This window comes from Canis lupus, chromosome 2, assembly GCF_048164855.1.
Source record: "Canis lupus baileyi chromosome 2, mCanLup2.hap1, whole genome shotgun sequence".
NCBI lineage: Eukaryota > Metazoa > Chordata > Mammalia > Carnivora > Canidae > Canis > Canis lupus.
Window position 1 is genome coordinate 29,663,813 of NC_132839.1, and position 20,452 is coordinate 29,684,264.

The window sequence follows — 20,452 nt, forward strand, 5'->3', positions numbered from 1 at the left end:
ATGGAAAGATGTACCCTGCTCATATATCAGGAAAATTAATAGTGAAAATGTCCAGAAACTACCCAAAGCAATCTACAGATTCATTGCAATTCCTACCACAATACCAGTGGCATTGCCTACAGAACTAGAACAAATAGTCTAAAATTTGTATGGAACCACAGAAGCCCTTGAGTACCCAATGTAATCTTGAGAACATGGAATAAAGCTAGAGGAATCTTGCTTCCTGATTTCAAACTACATACAAGCTATAGTAATCTAAATAGTATGATACTGGCACAGAAGCATACACAAAGGTCAGTGGTACAGAATAGAGAGCCCAGAAATAAACCCACACTTACATGGTCTATTCATGACAAAGAAGGCAAGAACGTAGAATCAGAAAGAGACATTCTCGGGGATCCCTGGGTGGCGCAGCGGTTTGGCGCCTGCCTTTGGCCCAGGGCGCAATCCTGGAGACCCAGGATCGAATCCCACGTCGGGCTTCCGGTGCATAGAGCCTGCTCCTCCCTCTGCCTGTGTCTCTGCCTCTCTCTCTCTCTCTCTCTGTGTGACTATCATAAATAAATAAAAATTAAAAAAAAAGAAGAGACATTCTCTTTAATGGTGCTGGGAAAACTGGACAGCTACATGCAAATGAGTGAAACTAGACCACTTTCTTATGCCATATACAAAAATAAGGACAAAATGGATTAAAGTCCTAAATGTAGGAGCTGAAACAAACTCCTAGAAGAAAACATGCAGTTTGATAACCAATATGACAATATTTTTGGGAGTATGTCTCATTAATTAGAAACAACAATAGCAAAAAAAGAAAAAGAAATGGGACTACATCAAACTAAAGAGCTTTTATACAGTGAAGGAAACCTAAATGAATGAGAAAAGATACTTGCAAATGATACATTTGATAGGTTGATATCCAAAATATATAAAGAACTCAATACACCTCAACAACAATAGAACAAAATCCAATTAAAAAGTGAGTGGAGGACTTGAATAGAGTTTTCCAAAGAAGAACTACAGATGGCCAACAGATGAAAAGATACTCAATATCACTGATCATCAGGGAAATACAAATAAAAACCACAATGAGGTAACACCTCTCACCTGTCAGAATGGCCATTACCTAGACGAAAGAAACAGGTGTTGGCAAGGAAGTGCAGAAAAAGGAACTCTCATGCACTGTTGGTGGGATTGTAAATTGGTGCAGCTGCTACAGGAAACAGTATACAGATTCCTCAAAATATTAAAAATAGAATTACTATCCGGTCCATTATTTTCATTTCTAGGTATTTATCCAAAGAAAATGAAAACATGAATTCAAAGTTATGCCTGCACCCATAAGTTCATTGTAGCATTATTTACAAAATAGTCAAGATACAAAGCAACCTAAAAGTGTTCATCAGTGGATAAATGGGTAAAGATGTGACACACACACACACACACACACACACACAGAGTGAAATATTAGCCATAAAAAGAATGAAATGTTGCCATTTGCAATAACATGGAGATACCTAGAAAGTACTATGCTAAGTAAAATAAGTCAGGCAGAGAGAGACAAATACTATATGATTTTATCTATATGTACAATCTAAAAAAGAAAATAGAGACAGAATTAGAACAAATTGGTGGTTGCTGGGGGGGAGGGCGGGTTTTGGGGTTGGACAGAACAGGTGAAGGGGATTACAAGGTACAGACTTCCACTTATAAGTAGGTCATGGGGATGTGGGGGTTAGTATGTAGCATAAAGATTATAGTCAGTGATATTGTAAGTTTGTATAGTGATAGATAGTAACTGGACCTATGAGGTGATCATTTCATAAAGTGTAAAAATATTCAATCACTATGTCATACACCAGAAAATATGATATTGTATGTTAATTATAAATCAGTAATTTAAGAAAGCCTTCTATGTTGTTTTGGATAACAACCCTTTATCAGATGTTTCTTTTCCAAATATTTCTCCCATGTCTGTGGCTTGTCTTCCCTTTGTTTTGACATAGTCTGTTGCAAAGCATATGTTTCTGATTTTAAAGCAATCCAGCATTATGAATTATCTTTTTCATGGATTGTGCCTTTAGTGTTTTATCTAAAAATCACCACCATATCCAGATTCATCTAGAGTTTGTCATGTGTTATATTCTGGGACTTTATAGTTTCTTTGTTTTATAATGGTCTGTAAACCTTTTTTTGAGTGAGATTTTGGAGTATAAGGTCTGGGTAAATTGATTTTTTTTTTTTAATTAGATATGTCCAGTTGTTCCAGCACCATTTGTTGGAAAGACTACCTTTTCTCCATAAATTTGCCTTTGCCCCTTTGTCAAATATCAGTTGGCTACATAGTCATGTGGGCCTGTTTTTGTGTTCTGTCACATTACACTAGTACCACAGTGTCTTGAACTGTAGCATTATAGTAGATCATGAAGTCAGACTCAATATTTAAATTTTTAATTATGTAAAAATTTAAGCATCACAGAAGTATCTGACAGTCCATTGAATACCTGTATATACATCACCTGGTCATCAAGTCATGGCTGCTATCCCTTTTCTCTCCCTTTCTACTACTACTTCCCTTTTCTACTTCTACTTCCAGATTTTATATAAAATTATTGATGTTCTAGATATAATTTCATTCTATCTATTCAGAATATTTCTTTTTTTAAAAGATTTTATTTATTTATGCATGAGAGACAGAGAGAGAGACACACACACACACACACCCAGAGAGAGGCAGAGGCAGGCAGAGACACAGGCAGAGGAGAAGGAGGCTCCATACAGGGAGCCTGACGTGGGACTCGATCTCAGTCTCCAGGGAAGAAGGTGACGCTAAACTGCTGAGCCACCCGGGGCTGCCCTATTCAATATTCCTAAAACTATCTTCACTTTAAGGAAACTAAAAAGCTTTCCCTAAGTGTAAATTGATTCCTATTTTCTGAAAAAGATTTGTTTCAGTTTGAATGTATGCTGTTTTTGAAAGATGAAGAAAGCCTGTTTGTTGTAATACATAGTTTTAATTTATACACACACTTAAATTTTAAATCTCAGGAAAATACGTAATTCGTTTATAAGTACAACTTCTTAATACTCATTTTTAAGAATTTTATCACATGTATTTTATGTATTTTGTGTTCTCAGTAACTAGGACTCTTTTTTTTTTTTGTCACCTGGTAGTTTTTCATAAGGTAATATCTTTAATTCTGCTTGGGTTGAGATAAACATCACCTAGGCATTCTCAAAGAAATACATTTCAAGCCTCCATTAAACATTCACATAACATTAGCATAGGTATTATTTGGAATTCTTCTGTAAGGTAAATCTAGCTTTTCTTTCTCATTTATTTTTCAGTCATTTGTTTATATAACTCTGGATGTAGAAATACTTATTTTATTCTTTGGGTTATAAATTAATACTATTATATTTAATTTGTTGCCCAGATTTTTCAACTTTGGCCTTAAGGAGTTTGTTTAAATTTTAAGTTATTTTTTACTTCTCTTTGCTTTAGAACCATCCATTTTTCCAAGGTACAAAAGAACAGGTTTTAAAGGTTCATTGATTTGTCTTTTTCTATCAGTCAGATTTCTTTGAAATGTTTCTATTTTTTTATAATAGTCCTATTAGTAACTTCTTGAAATAAAGGTGACATTACTTGATGATTGTGTCATTTGAAATATCACCAAAATAAACAACAATATAAAGTGATTAATTAATATCCATTAGAAACCCTATGTATGATAATGCCTCATTTCTCCAGGCTCAATAGAATACACTTCGAAAACAAATTTCTATTTTCCTACTCCATGATAGAGAAGATATAATATTTTCTCTTTTTAAGTTTTACCTTTTATTATCTGTATATTAGGAAACTAGACTATTAAGATGGTTAAAATTATTTGTATAATATACTCTGAATACGGACTTTATATTTAGAATAATTTTTAAAGGCTTCTAATAACATCTCAGCTATGTAGGAGAGGTCTTTCTACTTAGTTCCAAATTCACAGATGTATTACAAAAACTGAGACTGCGTCATATCATTCTTTAGATAAAAATATTAGAAGGTACAGAATAAATTATCAAAATTATGCAGTTTCACTAAAAATTTAAAAATAAAAATACCATATGATCCAATATTCCACTGCTGGACATTTACTCAAGGAAAACGAAAACACTAATTCAAAAAGGTACATGCACCCCTGTATTTATTGTAGCATTATTTATAATAGCCAAGACATGGAAGCAACCTAAGGGATCATCGATAAATGAATGGGCAGGGATGTGTACACACACACACACACACACACACAGAAATATCACACAGTCTTAAAAAAGATGAGATCATGGGCCTGGGTGGCACAGTCAGATAAACTGACTCTTGATTTCAGCTCAAGTTATAATCTCAGAGTTGTGAGATTGAGCCTATGTCAGGCTCTGTGCTGGGCATGGAGTCTGTTTAAGATTCTCTCTTTCTCTCTGCCCCTCCCTACTCTCCCCCAACAGATGAGATCATTCCATTTGTGACAGCACGGATCGACTTAGAGGATGTAAAGCTAAGTGAAATAAGTCAGATCTGAGAAAGATATATACTATATTATTTCATTCATATTTGAACTTGAAAAAATAGATGAATAAACAAAGAAAAAGCAGAATCAGACCTATAAGTACAGAGAACAAACTGATGATTGCCAGAGGGGAGGAGAGAGGAGGCAGGTTGGGAAAAACAGGTGAAGAGGAGGATGGGATATAGGCTTCCATTTATGGAATGAGTAAGTCATAGAAATAAAAGACACAGCATAGAGAATCTAATCAGTGATTATAGTCATAATATATGATGATAGATGGTAGCTGTAATTGTGGGAGGGTAGCATAATGTATATAAACTTTGAATCATTACTTTGTACATTTGAAACTAATGTGTAACACTGTGTTTCAACCATACTATATTCAACAAAACAAAACAAAATCAGTGCTACTCTTCTAAGTATTTTATTTTGGAAAATACAGTTTTTTTCATTAAATATATGTTATCAAAAATAACATGTTTCCAAATATTGCTTTCAAGTACACATGGAATTATATTAAAGTTTAATATCTGGACTATTATCTGTAAGCACAGATTTTTTTCTTTGTGGTCTGTGGAAATTATGACATATAAAATTAGTCAAAGTCAAATTTCAAAAGGTTACTCTATTAACTTTATAAGTGGTTGCTGAAGTTACAACACCTTATATCGAAATGATCTTAAAAAGTTAATGTCACTTTTATATAAAAACTAATAGTGTTGAATTCCTTTCCAAAAGCTTGATCTTATCCACATTAATTCCTTGAGCATATAATCTATAGTTATTTTACAGCCCATGTTAAATTTTTGTCTTTAATCCCTATTATCTAGCTTCTTTTTATTGTATTTTTTCTTGTTTTGTATTCACATCATTGTGTCTTTTCTTATATACACATTTTAAAAAGTTTTTATTGAAGTAGAAATGTATAATGTCCATGTGGCAGAAGCAAATTTCTTTACCAGAATTTTCACAAAATGAATACACACATGTATTGAGTACTCAGATTAAGAAACATATATTTCAGAAGCTCCTCTTTTGCCACTTTCTACTTAATATCCTGTTTGCCTTTTGAAATGGAAACTGAATCCTTACCCTAATGACACTACCTTTTCTTTTTTCTTCCCTTCTTTTCCTTCTTTAGTTTATAAAAATTTGTTGAACTAATTTGAAGCTTTGGATTATAGATTTTTGTTTGCTTGTGGAATATTACCAGGGTAAGGGTATCAATAATCTGATTCACTTTATTCTTTTCGTTATGGGTTGAGATGATTAAAAGCTGGGCTTTAATTTTAGCATCTTTATTCTCTAAAAGGCTTTATTTATTTATTAATTTATTTACCTAATTAAATTAATTCACTTTTAAGATTCTCAGGCTTTTAAACTAAAGAATCATGAGAGTTAGTAGGAATTTTGCTTTTTGGTGTGTCTTGATGTCTAGTTTTTGTTTCTGTATTTTTGTGAATCTGCTGAAAGCTCTGCTCAATTATAGGCCTCTCAGCCTCCTGTTAAGTAATAGCAGATGTTTTTAGGGAAAAGCAATTACAAATCTCAGTCGGATTTCTAGATGTACTACTTCTGGGTCTTGCCTACATAATTCATCACTGTTCTTTTTACTTGTTAGTGCCTTCAGATATATTTCATGTTTTGTCTCTTTAGCTATTACTGGAAGCAGAATTCTGTAATCCTGGATTACTTGTTTTTAAAGTGAGCTTTTTTTTTTTAAGATTTTATTTATTTATTCATGAGAGACACAGAGAGAGAGGGGCAGAGACACAGGCAGAGGGAGAAGCAGGCTCCATGCAGGAAGCCCGACGTGGGACTCAATCCTGTGACTCCAGGATCACACCCTGGGCCGAAGGCAGCGCTAAACCACTGAGCCACCCAGGCTGCCCTAAAGTGAGCTTTAAAGTCTTTATTTATAATGACATTTTTGGGACACCTGGATGACTCGGTTGAACATCTGCCTTCAGCTCAGGTCATGATCCCGGGGTCCTGGGATCAAGCCCCCAATTGGGCTCCCTGCTGAGTGGGGAGTCGTCTTCTCCTTCTGCCCATCCACCAGCTCGTGCTTTCTCTCTCTCTCTCTCTCTCTCCCTGATACACAAAATCTCAAAAAAAAAAAAAAAAAGACATTTTTGTCACTGGAGTTTGGGACTTCTTTTAAGCATCTATAACTAGCATTTTTTAAAAAAATATAACTAGCATTGATTAAAGTTGTTTCTCTATAATGACTTCTCCGAATAGTACATCATGATCAGAAAATAAACAGTTGTCGAAGAACCTCGTGTTATATTTGTAAATTCTTATATATGAGACAATTTCTTTCTGGAGGGAAATTTCAGGGGTAAACTTTTCTTTATATTTGGCAACTAGGTATATTTGATTTGAAGTCAATTAATGGTTCTTAGAAATAAAATTTCTTAATAAAAGCAATGGTAATAGCTATTACTTGAGTGTTTAATATGCAGAAGACACAGAATGCCTTGTATAACCTCCACTAAAGTAATCAGTCTTTATAAACACTTTTATGATACAGGTCTGCTTTTATTCTCTTTCACAGATGAGTAAATTAACACAAGAAGAGGTCAAGTAATTTGCCAGCCATTGCTGTTATGGAAGTGGTGTTATGTGTAGTATATATCTATTTTGGTTGTCTGCATATAGCTTCCATTCTCTTTGGGCTGATGTCTGTTCTGATGGATTGAACACCTGTGAAAATATAACCAGCAGCAACATAGATTCAGATATAAATTATTGGAGATTGGTTCCCATTCTATATGGAACCTTATCTCATTCATTAACCTCATAAAAACATCAGCCCTTCCTTTATTAATTAAGCAATGCGAGTATATCTTTTATTAAAATAATATAATTGAACTTTAATAAATAAAGTATATTAATAATGAAGGAGAAATGGAATGAGTAAGTGCTTAGTAGCTTTTTATGTGCATTTGAGGATTTTGCTTGTTAGATTGTGTTAACACAGCAGTTTCATTATATATCTATCAATTTCAGGTTAGAGTTTCAACTTTCATTTGATTAAAGTGGATCATCTCTTCCTGTAAGCGGCCTGAGGTGATCTTTGAAGGTGATCTGTTAGCCCGTTAAACCCTACAAAATCATATAAATCAGAAGGTTCAAATCGTCGTGTTCACCTTAAGAACACATTTGTGAAAGTTCCCAGGCCATCAAGACTATGCATCTGAAAAGCCATCAGATATCTGAAAGTTGTCACTTTGCAGAAGCAATGTGTGCCATTCCATCACTATAGTGATGGAGTTGGTAGGTATGCCCAGGCCAAACAGTGGGGCTGGACACTGGGTCAGTGACCCAAAAAGAGTACTGAAATTTTACTGTACATGCTTTACAATGTGGAGAGTAATACTGAACTTAAGGATTCAGATGTAAATTCTGGTGAACAAAGACCCTCAGATGCGGCATTGAATTTATAGGGCTCTTGGTTGGATTAACCTATATAAGAGCTCTCCCTGCCACGTTGAGGTGATCCTTACTGAAAAAGAGTGGATTGTTCCTAAACCAGAGCAGGTTGCACAGAAGAAAAAGATATCCCAGAAAAAACTGAAAAAACAAAAACTTATGGCTCAGAAGTAAATTCTGCATAAAATAAATGCAAATATAGTCCCCCCTCCTTTTTTTTTTTTTTTTTGCCTTTAGAGGACTGGAAGATACAGTTGACCCTTGAACAACACAGGTTTGAACTGTGCAGGTCCCATATACATAGATTTTTTTTTCAATACAGTATTGTACTGTAAATGTATTTTCTCATGATTTTTTTTAGCGTTTTCTTGTCTCTAGTTAACTTTATTGTATGTAATACATATATTACACATATGTGTAATACATATTGTGTTTAATACATATAACATACAAAGTATATGTTAATTGTTTATGTTATCAGTAAGGCTTTGATTAACAGTAGGCTATTAGTCGGTAAGTTTTTAGGGAATCAAAAGTTAATATTCAGATTTTCAACTGTGTAGGGGTTAGTACCCCTAAGCCCCATGTTGTCAAGGATCAACTGTAATTCATTTTGAATTATGCATTCAAAGGAAGATGATAATGTTACAATATCTAGTTTACTTATTTTAAAATTTACTTAGTTTTAAAAAAACTCCTTTTGTTTCCAGAGAGTAGTATTATTTTGTGTTTTTTGTGTTTGGAGTTTTTCTTAAGATTTTTTATGATGAATTTAAAAATTGTTGAAATAATATGCTTCTAAAAACCTAATAGTTGTATTTTGTTGAAAAGTATTTTCAGTGATAGTTAAGTCAAGATTTAAGTAAAGATTGTATATTATCTGCACATACTTGGCAAGGGAAAAATACTTCTTTAAGTGGTATTAACCTATAACATTTAAGATCATGTCTTTTATTATTGTAACAATGAATAAGTATATACAAATAGCTTTTAAATAATTTATTGACTTAGAGTGCCTGGTCACAAGTTCAAGCCTGGTGTTGGGTTCCACTCTGGGAGTGGATCTACTTAAAAAAAAAAAAGAAGAAGAAAGAAAAAAGGAATAAATAGTTTGTTGATTTTTTTTTTTCTCTTTAGTTTTATTTAATTGAACTTTTTAATTTAAGATAACTGTGGATTCACATGCTGTTTTAAGAATACAGGTCTGGTGTAACCTATGCTTATTTTCCTCCAGTGGCAGTGTCTTGCAAAACTAGTAAGATATTGACACTCATAAAGTCAAGACTCAGAATATTTCCATCACTGAGATCCTTCATGTTGTCATTGCATCTCTAAACCTACTTCATTCCCTGTGCTTAACCTTGCCCCTCTAAATCCCCAGCAATCAATAATTGGTTCTGTCTCTATAATTTTATCATTTCAAGAATGGTATATAAGTGGAATAATACAGTATGTAACCTTTTAGGATTTTTCTCACTCATCATACTTGCTTGTAGATTTATCAAAGTTGTTGTGTGTATCATTGTTTGTTTCTTTTTATTTCTGAGTGGTATTCCATGGCATAAATATTTAACCATTTTATTTACCATTCCTTTAACCATTCATTGAAGGACATCTGGGTTGTTTCCATTTTGGCTAATAGGAATAAAGCTGCTATGAATACTTGTGTACAGGTTTTTGTATGAGAATAAATTTCTCTTTTCCACTCAATTTTCTCAATTCCATTGAGATTAATGCCCAGTGGTGCGATTACCAGATTGTATTATAATTCCAAGTTTAGTTTTGTAAGAAATTGCCAAACTGTGAGTGGTTGTAACCTTTTATGGTCACCACCAGCATATAAAGTGATCTATTTCCTCTGTGTTCTTACTGTCATTTGGTGTTGTCACTATGTTTTTATATAAGATGAGACCCATTTTGATATGTGTAGTCTTAATGTTGCTCTAGTTTTAATTTGTGTTTTCCGAATAGGTAATGTGCTCTTTGCCATTTTGTAATATGTCCTTTGGTGAATTATTTGTTGAAGTCTGTATTAGTTTGCTAGCACTGCTGTAACGAAATACCAAACAGGGTGGCTTGATTAACATATTTATTTCTCACATTCTCACACTTCTTCCAGGAGGCTGGGAGGTCAAGATCAAGGTGTTGGAAAGTTTGCTTTCTCTTGAGGCATCTCTGTTTGGCTTGCAAATGGCTGTCTTCTGTGTACTCACATGGCTTTTTTGTGTGTGTGTGTGTGTGTGTGTGCCACCATTGATGTCTGTCTCTTTCTTCTTATAAGGGCACTAGTCCTGTTGGATTAGGGTGCCCCCCCTTCCCCCATGGTCTCAATTAAATTTAATTACCTCTTTAAAGGCCCTAGTTTGGCATAGGGTCACTTGCTTCAACATGTGAATTTGTAGAGTCAGAAGTGCAGTACAGTCCATAATGATAATCTTTTGCCCTTTTTTAAATTGAAAAATTTTTTTTAACTGTTAAGTTTTAGGAGTTATCTTTGTATTCTGGATACTAGTCTTTTGTCATACATATGTATGGTTCCAGGTATTTCTGACAGTCTAGAATTTTTTTATTCCTTTTAAGAGTTTTTCATAGAGCAGGAACTTTTAACTTTGATGAGATCCAATTTATTAATGTTCCCTTTTATGGGCTGTACTTTTGGTGTCAAGTTTAAAACTCTTTACTTAGTTACGTAACTGTTTTAAAAACTCTTCTGCCATGTTGAAGTAAAAATGGATCACGAATTACACTTTTTGTTTTGTTAGGGGGAATTTGTGAATTCTTAGAGGATTCACTTAGAAATAGGGCCAGGTCATTCATGAACAAAAGAAACTACTGGGAGATGTTTTTTCATTTTTGCAGCTCTTCCGCATAGGGTTTTCTTTTGGACTATCTTTTAAGGGTGTTTGTATAGCAAACAGCCTTGAAAAAGAGAGATTCTTACACCCCCTGGACACAGTTATCTTACCTGATAACATCATTAGCGGCTTGATTATCCAGGCTGGGAATGGGGACATCTTCATTAAGTGCTCCTATTTCATCCTTCACATTCACTCACTGCACCCTATTGATTTCAACTTCTGAGTAGTTCTTGAATTTACATTTTTATCCTTATCACTATTCGCTCTGATTCATTACCACCACCTCTTCAGTGTCTTTTCTATCATGTTGCTTTCCATATTTTTTCTTTTTGTCTTTACTTTAATATGTCTTGTTATGTTCTTTTTAGGGTTTACTCACCTTATTCAATCTGAAGGCTGGTTTTTTTGTTTTTTGTTTTTTTTTTTTTTGCCAAATATAGTAACTTTTCAGTCATTATTTCTTGGAATAGTCACCCAACCTTACCCTTTTTCTTCTCTATTTCCAAGATTCAGATGACAATAGATGTTATTTTGTTGTAGTTCTGCAAGTTCTCAAAGGTCTGTATTGTTTTGAGGGGGAGTGTTTTTCTTTTTGTTTTTCCTTTGTCCTCAGTCTATTTTTTCACTGTTGTTCATAATGGGCAATTTCTCTTATTATGGCTCAGATCACTGATGGTTTCCTTGTCCCTTTAATACTGCTTTTGAATTTAGCCATTGTTTAGTTTTGATTCCTGTATTTTTCAGTTGTAACATTTCTTTTTGGTCTTTTATTTTTTATATATCCTACTTTTTTTCTTTAGACTTTGTAACTCTTTGCTAAGTCCTTCTATTTTTCATTTATTTCAAGAATGTTCCTAGTTGCTCATTGAAGCATTTTTATGATGGCTGCTGTAAAATCTTAATCAGATAATCCTAATATTCCTGTCATTTTAGTGTTGGTATCTACTGGTTATCTCTTTTCATCCAGTTTTAGATCTTCTTTGTACTTGGAATGATGAGTAATTTTTATTGAAACCTGGATATTTTGGCTATTAAGAGATTCTGGATTTTATTTAGATCTTCTGTTTTATCTGGGTTTGTTTGATACCCTGCATTAGAGAAGGATAGGGGATGTGCTGCCTTAGTACTGCCAGGTCATGGTAGAAGTCCAGTTTCCCCACTCAGTCTCCATTGACACACCAGGGAGGTTGTTTTTGCTGTTACTATGGACGTTTTCTGGCTCCTGAGTAATTCTGTCCTGATGACTGACAGTCTGGGAGGAATAGAAATGCCTCTTAGCTGTTCTACATGTTTCTTCCACTAGTGTCATTGGTACTACTGGGTGGTGGTGCTGTAAATCTCGAGTGTTCACTCAGTATTTTCTTACACTAGCTCAGTGGGGAGGGATAAGGTCACTTTGTTCTTGATAGGCAGACTTAGATGTGCAAGTTCCTCACTTTGTCTTCATTGATACCATGGAGGTGCCTTGTTATCTCCTGGTGGAAATTAAAGTCTTGGCTATGGTGGCCTTTTTGATATCACTCCAGTGGGATGATTGAAGCATCTTATTACAGCATGGCAAGGTTGGAAGTGTAGGCTCCTACATCCACCTTTGCTGATAGAGGTAGGAATGGGACTTTAGTTTTTTCTCTATTGGTAGTTGCAGTAAAGTAGGTATTTTCTGGAAAAAAAAAAGTCTTGCTAGATTTTCTTTTTCTGGGTCCTTTTGGCTACAGAGATCGGGCTTTTGGAGGGTTTGTTTTATCTCTGGTTGGTATTTTTGGCTTATTAGCTTCTCAGTCTTTGATATATGTGGTAAAAATGAAACCCCAAGGAATTTAACTGTTGTTTCATTCTTTGGGTCCTGAGATCCGTATCCAGTCTTTCTTCTCTCTTACCTTTCCTATTTTTTATATAATTTCTCCAGTTTCTAGTTGTATATAGAGGAATAGGGAAAAGTACATCTACTCCATCTTTTCAGAAGTGAAAAGTATGTTTCAGGTAGTTAGTAACAAAAATTACCTCTAAACAGTCCTTGAACTGGATCCAGGTAGAAATTATTGTCTTTGTATGCTTTTTATTTGTTTTTAAGACTGCCTGTAGGCAGATTTTATTAGCAGATATAACAATGAACTCAAATTAAAAGTACAAAGTAAAAGTATAGAATCAACCCCTGTGGATATACATAAGTATCAAACTGAGTCTTTCTTGACAACATAGGGATGTACTTAATCTCTAGTTTTTAACCTGTCAAGTTTTTTTTTTTTTAAACAGTCTTTTTTTTAAATTTTTTTAATTTATTTATGATAGTCACAGAGAGAGAGAGAGAGAGGCAGAGACACAGGCAGAGGGAGAAGCAGGCTCCATGCACCGGGAGCCCGATGTGGGATTCGATCCTGGGTCTCCAGGATCGCGCCCTGGGCCAAAGGCAGGCGCCAAACCGCTGCGCCACCCAGGGATCCCAACCTGTCAAGTTTTATTATGATTTCTTTTATGTGTGCTGCAGTTGAAACATTCTCTTTGTTTTGATCATTTGATCCAGTTACAGAGTGACTGATAATGTAAGGAATTAGTTCTCAGGTTTTAGGTAATCTTATATTATAGGCTTTGGTAGAGTCTCATGGTCAAGTTATGCCTTTGGTCAGCTTTGGATATATCTATGGGGATTTAATATTTTCAGAGGTTTACTATATAATATAAAAGAAGTTCTATTTATAGCACTAAAATATAGTTATAAAATATGAGAAAAAGCAAGGTGTTTCTTTTATACAGGTAGCATAATATTTTCAAATTCCTTTCAACAGTAATATCCTACAGTAAAATACTCTCATGACTATAGATGTTAAAAAGAAAGTTTTCTTTGTCTTTTATTATAGGATGATGGTTTAGAAGACAATGAAAAGAACTTCTATGAATCTGATGATGAACAGAAGGAAAAGACTGACCAAAAGAAGAAGCCATATGCTATGGATCCAGACCATAGACTTTTAATTCGGAATACAAAGCCTTTGCTTCAGAGCAGGAATGCAGCGGTATGCTAAAATCCTTATAAGAAATAATTCACAGATTCTTTTAAACAGTGGTTAAAAGTATGTAAGTTTAGTAAATGATTTTTCAGTGTGCTAATGGAGCATTTGTTTATTTGATTATACACCAAGAAAACAGGTTTTGATGAGATTTCTTGGTTTGGTAGTTACGTGTCTACTAGACTTCATTTACTTTTTGTGGTTCTGTTACTTGGCTTTTCCTAAACATGAGCTCAAGATATTTCTCACTGTATTGGAAGACTGTGCATATTTCTCTCTTATGTGAATGTAGTTGAGAGTACTTCATATGGTATCAGTCCATAATATTCATATGAAACTATAATAAGAGTTTTAAGAGACTAACGTATAAAGAAAGTGTCTAGTATAATACCACATACATAATAAATTTTAACTGGTAGGAATAGTGTTAAAAATCACTTTCACGGGATCCCTGGGTGGCGCAGCGGTTTAGCGCCTGCCTTTGGCTCAGGGCGCGATCCTGGAGACCCAGGATCGAATCCCACGTCAGGCTCCCAGTGCATGGAGCCTGCTTCTCCCTCTGCCTGTGTCTCTGCCTCTCTCTCTTCCTCTCTCTCTCTGTGTAACTATCATAAATAAATAAAAATTAAAAAAAAAAAAAAAAAGAGTGGGTTCATGAGATCCCAAATGTTTAAAAAAAAAAAATCACTTTCACTTGAGTCCTCAGGTTTTGTTTTACATCTTTTTGTTTTAAATACACTTTATATTTCAAAAGAAAACAAGGGCAAAATAAAAAATTAGGAAATAAGGGCTAGCAAAACTTTAAAGAAATTAAAACATATTCCCATCGCTCAGAAATCAGTTATGTTTCGATGCATTTTCTTCTGGACCCTTTTTCTTCATAAATATACATATATTCACATGTGTATGTCCACACATACATATTTTTTAAATCATGATAAAAATAATACTGTACATAGAACTTTTTAACCTTTTTTTTCCTAGTCAGTCTTGTCTATTTCAATAAAGTTTTTTTCTCATTCAATACCAATTTATTTTAAATTATCTTTTATAAATAGATAATTTAAACCATTATCTATTGTACCTGTTTTTTTTCCCCCCTTTCTTTTTTTGGTACCTGGTTATTATAGCTCTTAAACCTCTCAAGTCTTTGCAGAAATGTTCTGGGTTTTATCTTTCCTTCCTTATAATGCTATTTATTTTTTTCTTCTGTTCTCTGTGTTACCTGTTAACTGGAAGTTATATCTAAACATTTGATGGAGTCAAGCAAAACATTTTTCAAATATTTTTAATTAAAAAATATTCTTAATTGTTCTGTTCAATTAATAAAAACTTTGAAAATGAGGAATTTTATTTGAGTTATCTTAAGTTTTCCAATGCCTGCAAATTTAGAGCTTAGTGTTTTGTATATGTATCTTGGTAATTAGCGGAATTTTTTATATTATACCTGGTAATTTAGTTTCTATATCATTTTAAAATAACCATACATAGTAATAAAAAATACTATTTTACTAATGTTATAAAATATGATTATATTTTAGTGAGGCCAGCTTGGCCAGATTGTATTTAAGTAGCTGTAACTTGCAACCTAAATTTCTCCTTATAATTGACTATTTATCTTTGTCTTGGGAATTGAATTTATAGTGTAAATACTTACTGATCAAAAATTTTCTTGAATGGTGAAACAAATAGAATAGTTTGTATTTTTTTCCCTACTTATTTGATTGTATACCAAATAGAGGTAGTTTACTTTCTGTTTCAATATATTTTGGTATCCTGCTAATACGATGCTGCTAGATACATATAAAGGTTGACTTGAAGGATTGTGAGTAGATTTCCTTGTTTTAGCCTTACTAATAGTTAAAGGAGAGACTGAGAATTTTTTTCAGGAAACTTAGTTCATCAGTGTTGTGTAGATTGAGTTGGAGATAAGGGACATTGGCAGCAGAATGTTGGGAGGCTATTCTAACAGTGTGGATAAGGTGACAGTGGTATGAGTAGTTAGGAATAGAAGATTGCTTATAGGATATACTTTATCCTGAATGCCCATAATTTAACTGTAGGAGGTCTATTTGTATATTTTAGTCATTTTGGACTTTGATGATATGGGAGCTTTTGGCTTTTACAAATTAGACTATAAATTTCAAATTCTAGTTATTTTTTTATTATTATTTTTTAAAAGATTTTTATTTATTAGAGAGAGAGAGAGAGAGAGAGAGACAGGCAGAGGGAGAAGCAGGCCCCATGCAGAGAGCCCTACGTGGGACTCAATTCCGGGTCTTCAGGATCACACCCTGGGCCAGAGGCAGCACTAAATCGCTAAGCCACTGGAGCTGCCCTCAAATTCCAGTTTTTCAAAAAACTTTAAACTTTTAGATTTGTAAATACTAAGGAAAAAGGAAAGTATGTACCTCCTGTGGGTTTGAAGGAGTGCCCTAATTAATCTATTAGAAGAGATAACATACTGAGAGCCATCTAGAATCTTAAAAAGTGACAAATAGAAAGTACAGTTTACCTCTTTGCCAGTAGCACTGGACTATTTTTAATAGAAAAAGGTTTAATTTCTTTAAAATACATTATGGTTAAGTTTCAGCTTTCATTTAAAAAAATTTTACTTGAGAGAAAGCAAGCGAGAGAGAGAGAGAGAGAGAGAGAGAGAGAGTGAGCGAGCATGGGGGGGGGGGAGAGTGGAGGTGGTGGTAGAGGGAAAAGCAGACTTCCTGCTGAGCAGGGAGCCCAATGTGGGGCTCAATCCCAGGACCCCAGAATCATGACCTGAGCTGAAGGCAGGTAGAGTCACCCAGGCACCCTTATTTTATAAGATTTTAAATTCAAGAGATTTTGTTCTGTAATTACTGTGTATTTGTGGATCACAGTTAAATAAAATATCCTTACATTCCTCTAATTCTCAAGTAGTATCTGAAAGCTATAAATCATCCTTGTAAAAAATAGTGCAGCAAAGTGCCAAGAATAGTAAATTTAGGACTCTGTGAACTGTATTTTTTTTTAAGTTTCTTTTTTTTTTTTTAATTTTTATTTATTTATGATAGTCACAGAGAGAGAGAGAGAAGCAGAGACACAGGCAGAGGGAGAAGCAGGCTCCATGCACCGGGAGCCCGACGTGGGATTTGATCCCGGCCAAAGGCAGGCGCCAAACCGCTGCGCCACCCAGGGATCCCTAAGTTTCTTAAATATATAGAAAAAAAATTTTTTTTTTAATGTTTGTTAGTTTTGGAAGGAACTCCTTTTATCTCAGGCACCCTCAGGTATTGCATACTCTTTAAGCATATGTAAAACTCCCACCTATATTTGTTAGAACTTTATAGAACCAGCAGAAGGTAATATTAATATATTTTCTGAACTAAAGTCAAGATGATAGAACTAGCTAGTGTAGCTCTATCTCTGCATTTGTCACAGGTTGAATTGGATAATGTTTCAGTTTGGTCTTTTGATCTTTGAATCTAAGTATAGAGGTGTGTCGAGGAAACAGTACTCTTAAATTTTATGACAGAAGTTCTTATCACTCTTACAATGGTTTTGAAGAAAAGACTAGTTTTAAAGTTCTGCATTTTGGAAAAAAAGATTATTTCAAATGCTGCTATTTTAGAGGGATTGTTTTAACAGAGGTCATTTAATTATAATTTTAATGTACCAATTTTTTAAATTTTCAGCTTACTTGTTACTTCTGGGCTTCAGTTGGAAAGATATGCTTATAACTTTTAAAATATTCCCAATCTCAAAGCAACAGCAACACTATTAAGAGTTTGGGATTTGGAGTGCTATGTAAAGCTTTGCTATATACTGGCTGATAGAGTTTGTGTAGTTCATTTAACATCCTTTTTCTGATAACACTTACTTTCTTTTTTTTGAGGATGTGTTAGTTTCCTGGGGCTGTCATAACAAATTACCACAGATCAGGTGAATTAAAACAGCAGAAATTTATTTTCATACTTTGTAGGAAGCTGAAAGTCCAAAATCAAGGCATCAAAGGGTTGATTACTTCTGGTGGCTTTAAGGAAGCAACTACTTTTTGCTAATTTATAGTGGTTGCCAGCAGTTCTGCATTCATTGGCTTACAGATTCATCACTCCAGTCACTGCCTCCACCTTTACATTTTCTCTTCATGTCTCTGTGTGTTCTTTTCTGTCTTTTATAAGGACACTCCTTGGATTTAGGGCCTACCCTAATCCAGTGTGATCTCATCTCCATCTTTACCTTAGTAATATCTGCAAAGACTCTTATCTCCAAGTAAGGTCACGTTCTGAGGGTAGACATGAATTCTTGGGAGGACACTGTTCAGCCTGCTTGGAAGGGTAGCAACATATTCATCTTACTTCACAGGAATTTTATAGGAGTTAATAAAACAATATATGTAAGAGGAATGTACTTTGAAATTGTAGAGTGCTCCCATGTTCATAGTTCTTACTGTTTTTTTGCTTTACCTTTTAGGTGGTTATGGCAGTTGCACAGCTGTATTGGCACATATCACCAAAATCTGAAGTTGGCATTATTTCTAAATCACTAGTGCGTTTACTTCGTAGTAATAGGTAGGACTTGATTTTGTTTTTCCTTTTGTATTCCTTTAAAAGTAATGTTTGAACAAATGTAATCCGTCTTTCAGACATTTATTACATGATTCTGTATTCTGTCTATAAGGTTTCATACTTAAGGGATCATCATAAAAGCCTTTTATACTATTTATCTCTAAGTTCATGATTAAGTATAAAATTTCTTTTAAACTCAAGCCCAAAGGGATTGAGAATATTTTGGCAAAGTTTAAGATCAGATTTTTGAGGTTGTTTTGTTTTCCGTGTTTTAAAAATTATAACATAGTTTCAGTTCTTTAGCTTACCCTGAGTATTTTGTTGTAATTAGTTACTTTAAATATAAAATTTCTTTCATTGAGTGCTTACTTTTGCTAATAGAGTTGGGAGGGGGAAGATGCATGTTTCTTTTTGTCTTTATAGCACCACTAACTGCTTAGCTCTAGACTGACTTTTGTCATTATGAGATCCTTTGTGTTCCTATTCTTTCCTATGTCTTTATACATATTCTTTTCCTTTTTATCAGTTCAGTAATTTTTCTTTTCTGTAGCTAGTTCAAAAGTTATCAGAAGGATCTGAAATGTATGTTTCACATAAAGCTTTATACTAGACCCAGTTCTACCTTCATTTCTTAATATATTTGGACATAAAATAACAGGACTTTTTTTTTTAATCTTTTTTATCACAGTGGCCAGAACTGACACAATGAGCATCTAATTAAGAGTTTATATTAATTGTATGGTCATGTTTATTCCATTAGCCCTAAGAATACTTCCTTGAGTATGTTCAGAGCAGCTATAGTATAGGCTTTTACATCTTAGGAACACAGAATTGTAAAAGAGATTTTAACTTTTCCTCATGATGAATCAAATCTTATTAGTAGTTTATAGGAAAAGTGTGCTTAAAAAGAAGACATAAATATCTAAGATTTATTTATTTTTTAAATATCTAAGATTTACCTGAAACTTTTTAATATTATATTTGAATTCAATATAAAACTTATTGCTGATTTCTTTGGTTGTTTAATATACTGTTTACATAAGGGCACTTAATTGGAAAACATATCCAATGAAAAATCTCCTTTAATTTTTAGGGAGGTGCAGTATATTGTCCTACAGAATATAGCAACTATGTCAATTCAGAGAAAGGTATGTACATTGTGAACATATAATTCAAGAGAGAAATGAATGTATTAGTACCATAAATGTATTTATATATTTATTTTTATAATCTAGGGTATGTTTGAACCTTATCTGAAGAGTTTCTATGTTAGGTCAACTGATCCAACTATGATCAAAATACTGAAGGTATGCATGCTTTTATTTTTCTGGTACCTTTAGTACATCTTTACTTTGAGGATACTGCTAAAGCTTCTAGCATCTGCAAAATGGACACCTACTTTTTAAAAAACACATTTAGGGATTTTCCTTATACTTTCTAAACTTTATTATTATATCCAGTTACTATGGTGCATCCTAATAATACAAAGCTTATACATACTCCCTGCACCTTGAATAACCCATTGTATACTGAAGGAGACAGACGTGTAAATAGATAATTTTAGTACTATGTATTGTTAAGTGATATAGAGATTTGAGTTGAGTACTGGGCAGAACAGAAAGAGGGGGTTAATTCTTTAGGATTTATGGAAGACTTGTGGAAGGATGATGCTTGAGTGGATCTTAAAAAATATTTTTGTGAACTTTTTTGTTTTGGTTGGTAGATTGAATAGGAGGTTGTGGATTTGGGAATAGGAGAAAGAAATAGTTAATGCTAACAGATTATGAAAGAGTGTTCAGAGAGTAATAACTACATTATAGAACGTAGTTAGAGATATAAAGATGTGAAAATTAATATGATACTTAGAAAAATAAATAGTATAGAATAGAAAGCATGGAAACAGATCCATGTATATGAAGAATACTGGAATGATTGGTTATTCACATGGAAACTGCGTGTAATCCTAAGAAAATAGAATATATCTCCACATTGTAGGATATTTTGGAAAATAATTGGTTTGCAGTTATCAAAAATGTCAAGCTTGTAAA

The 20,452-nt window shown here is 33.8% G+C and overlaps 1 protein-coding gene across 8 annotated transcripts in view; it reads left to right on the forward strand.

The window, feature by feature from the left end:
- The window catches only part of AP3B1 (adaptor related protein complex 3 subunit beta 1), a 265,515-nt gene that overhangs the window by 98,892 nt on the left and 146,171 nt on the right, over positions 1-20,452 (forward strand). For all 8 annotated transcript variants that reach the window (XR_012015574.1, XM_072794100.1, XM_072794111.1 and 5 more), the window contains 4 exons: positions 13,711-13,866; positions 18,310-18,407; positions 19,498-19,552; positions 19,640-19,711. Coding sequence is in view for 7 of the 8 variants with exons in the window: in XM_072794100.1 (XP_072650201.1) it covers positions 13,711-13,866; positions 18,310-18,407; positions 19,498-19,552; positions 19,640-19,711 (381 nt within the window). In the remaining variant the exon portion in view is untranslated. The remainder of the gene's footprint in view (positions 1-13,710; positions 13,867-18,309; positions 18,408-19,497; positions 19,553-19,639; positions 19,712-20,452) is intronic.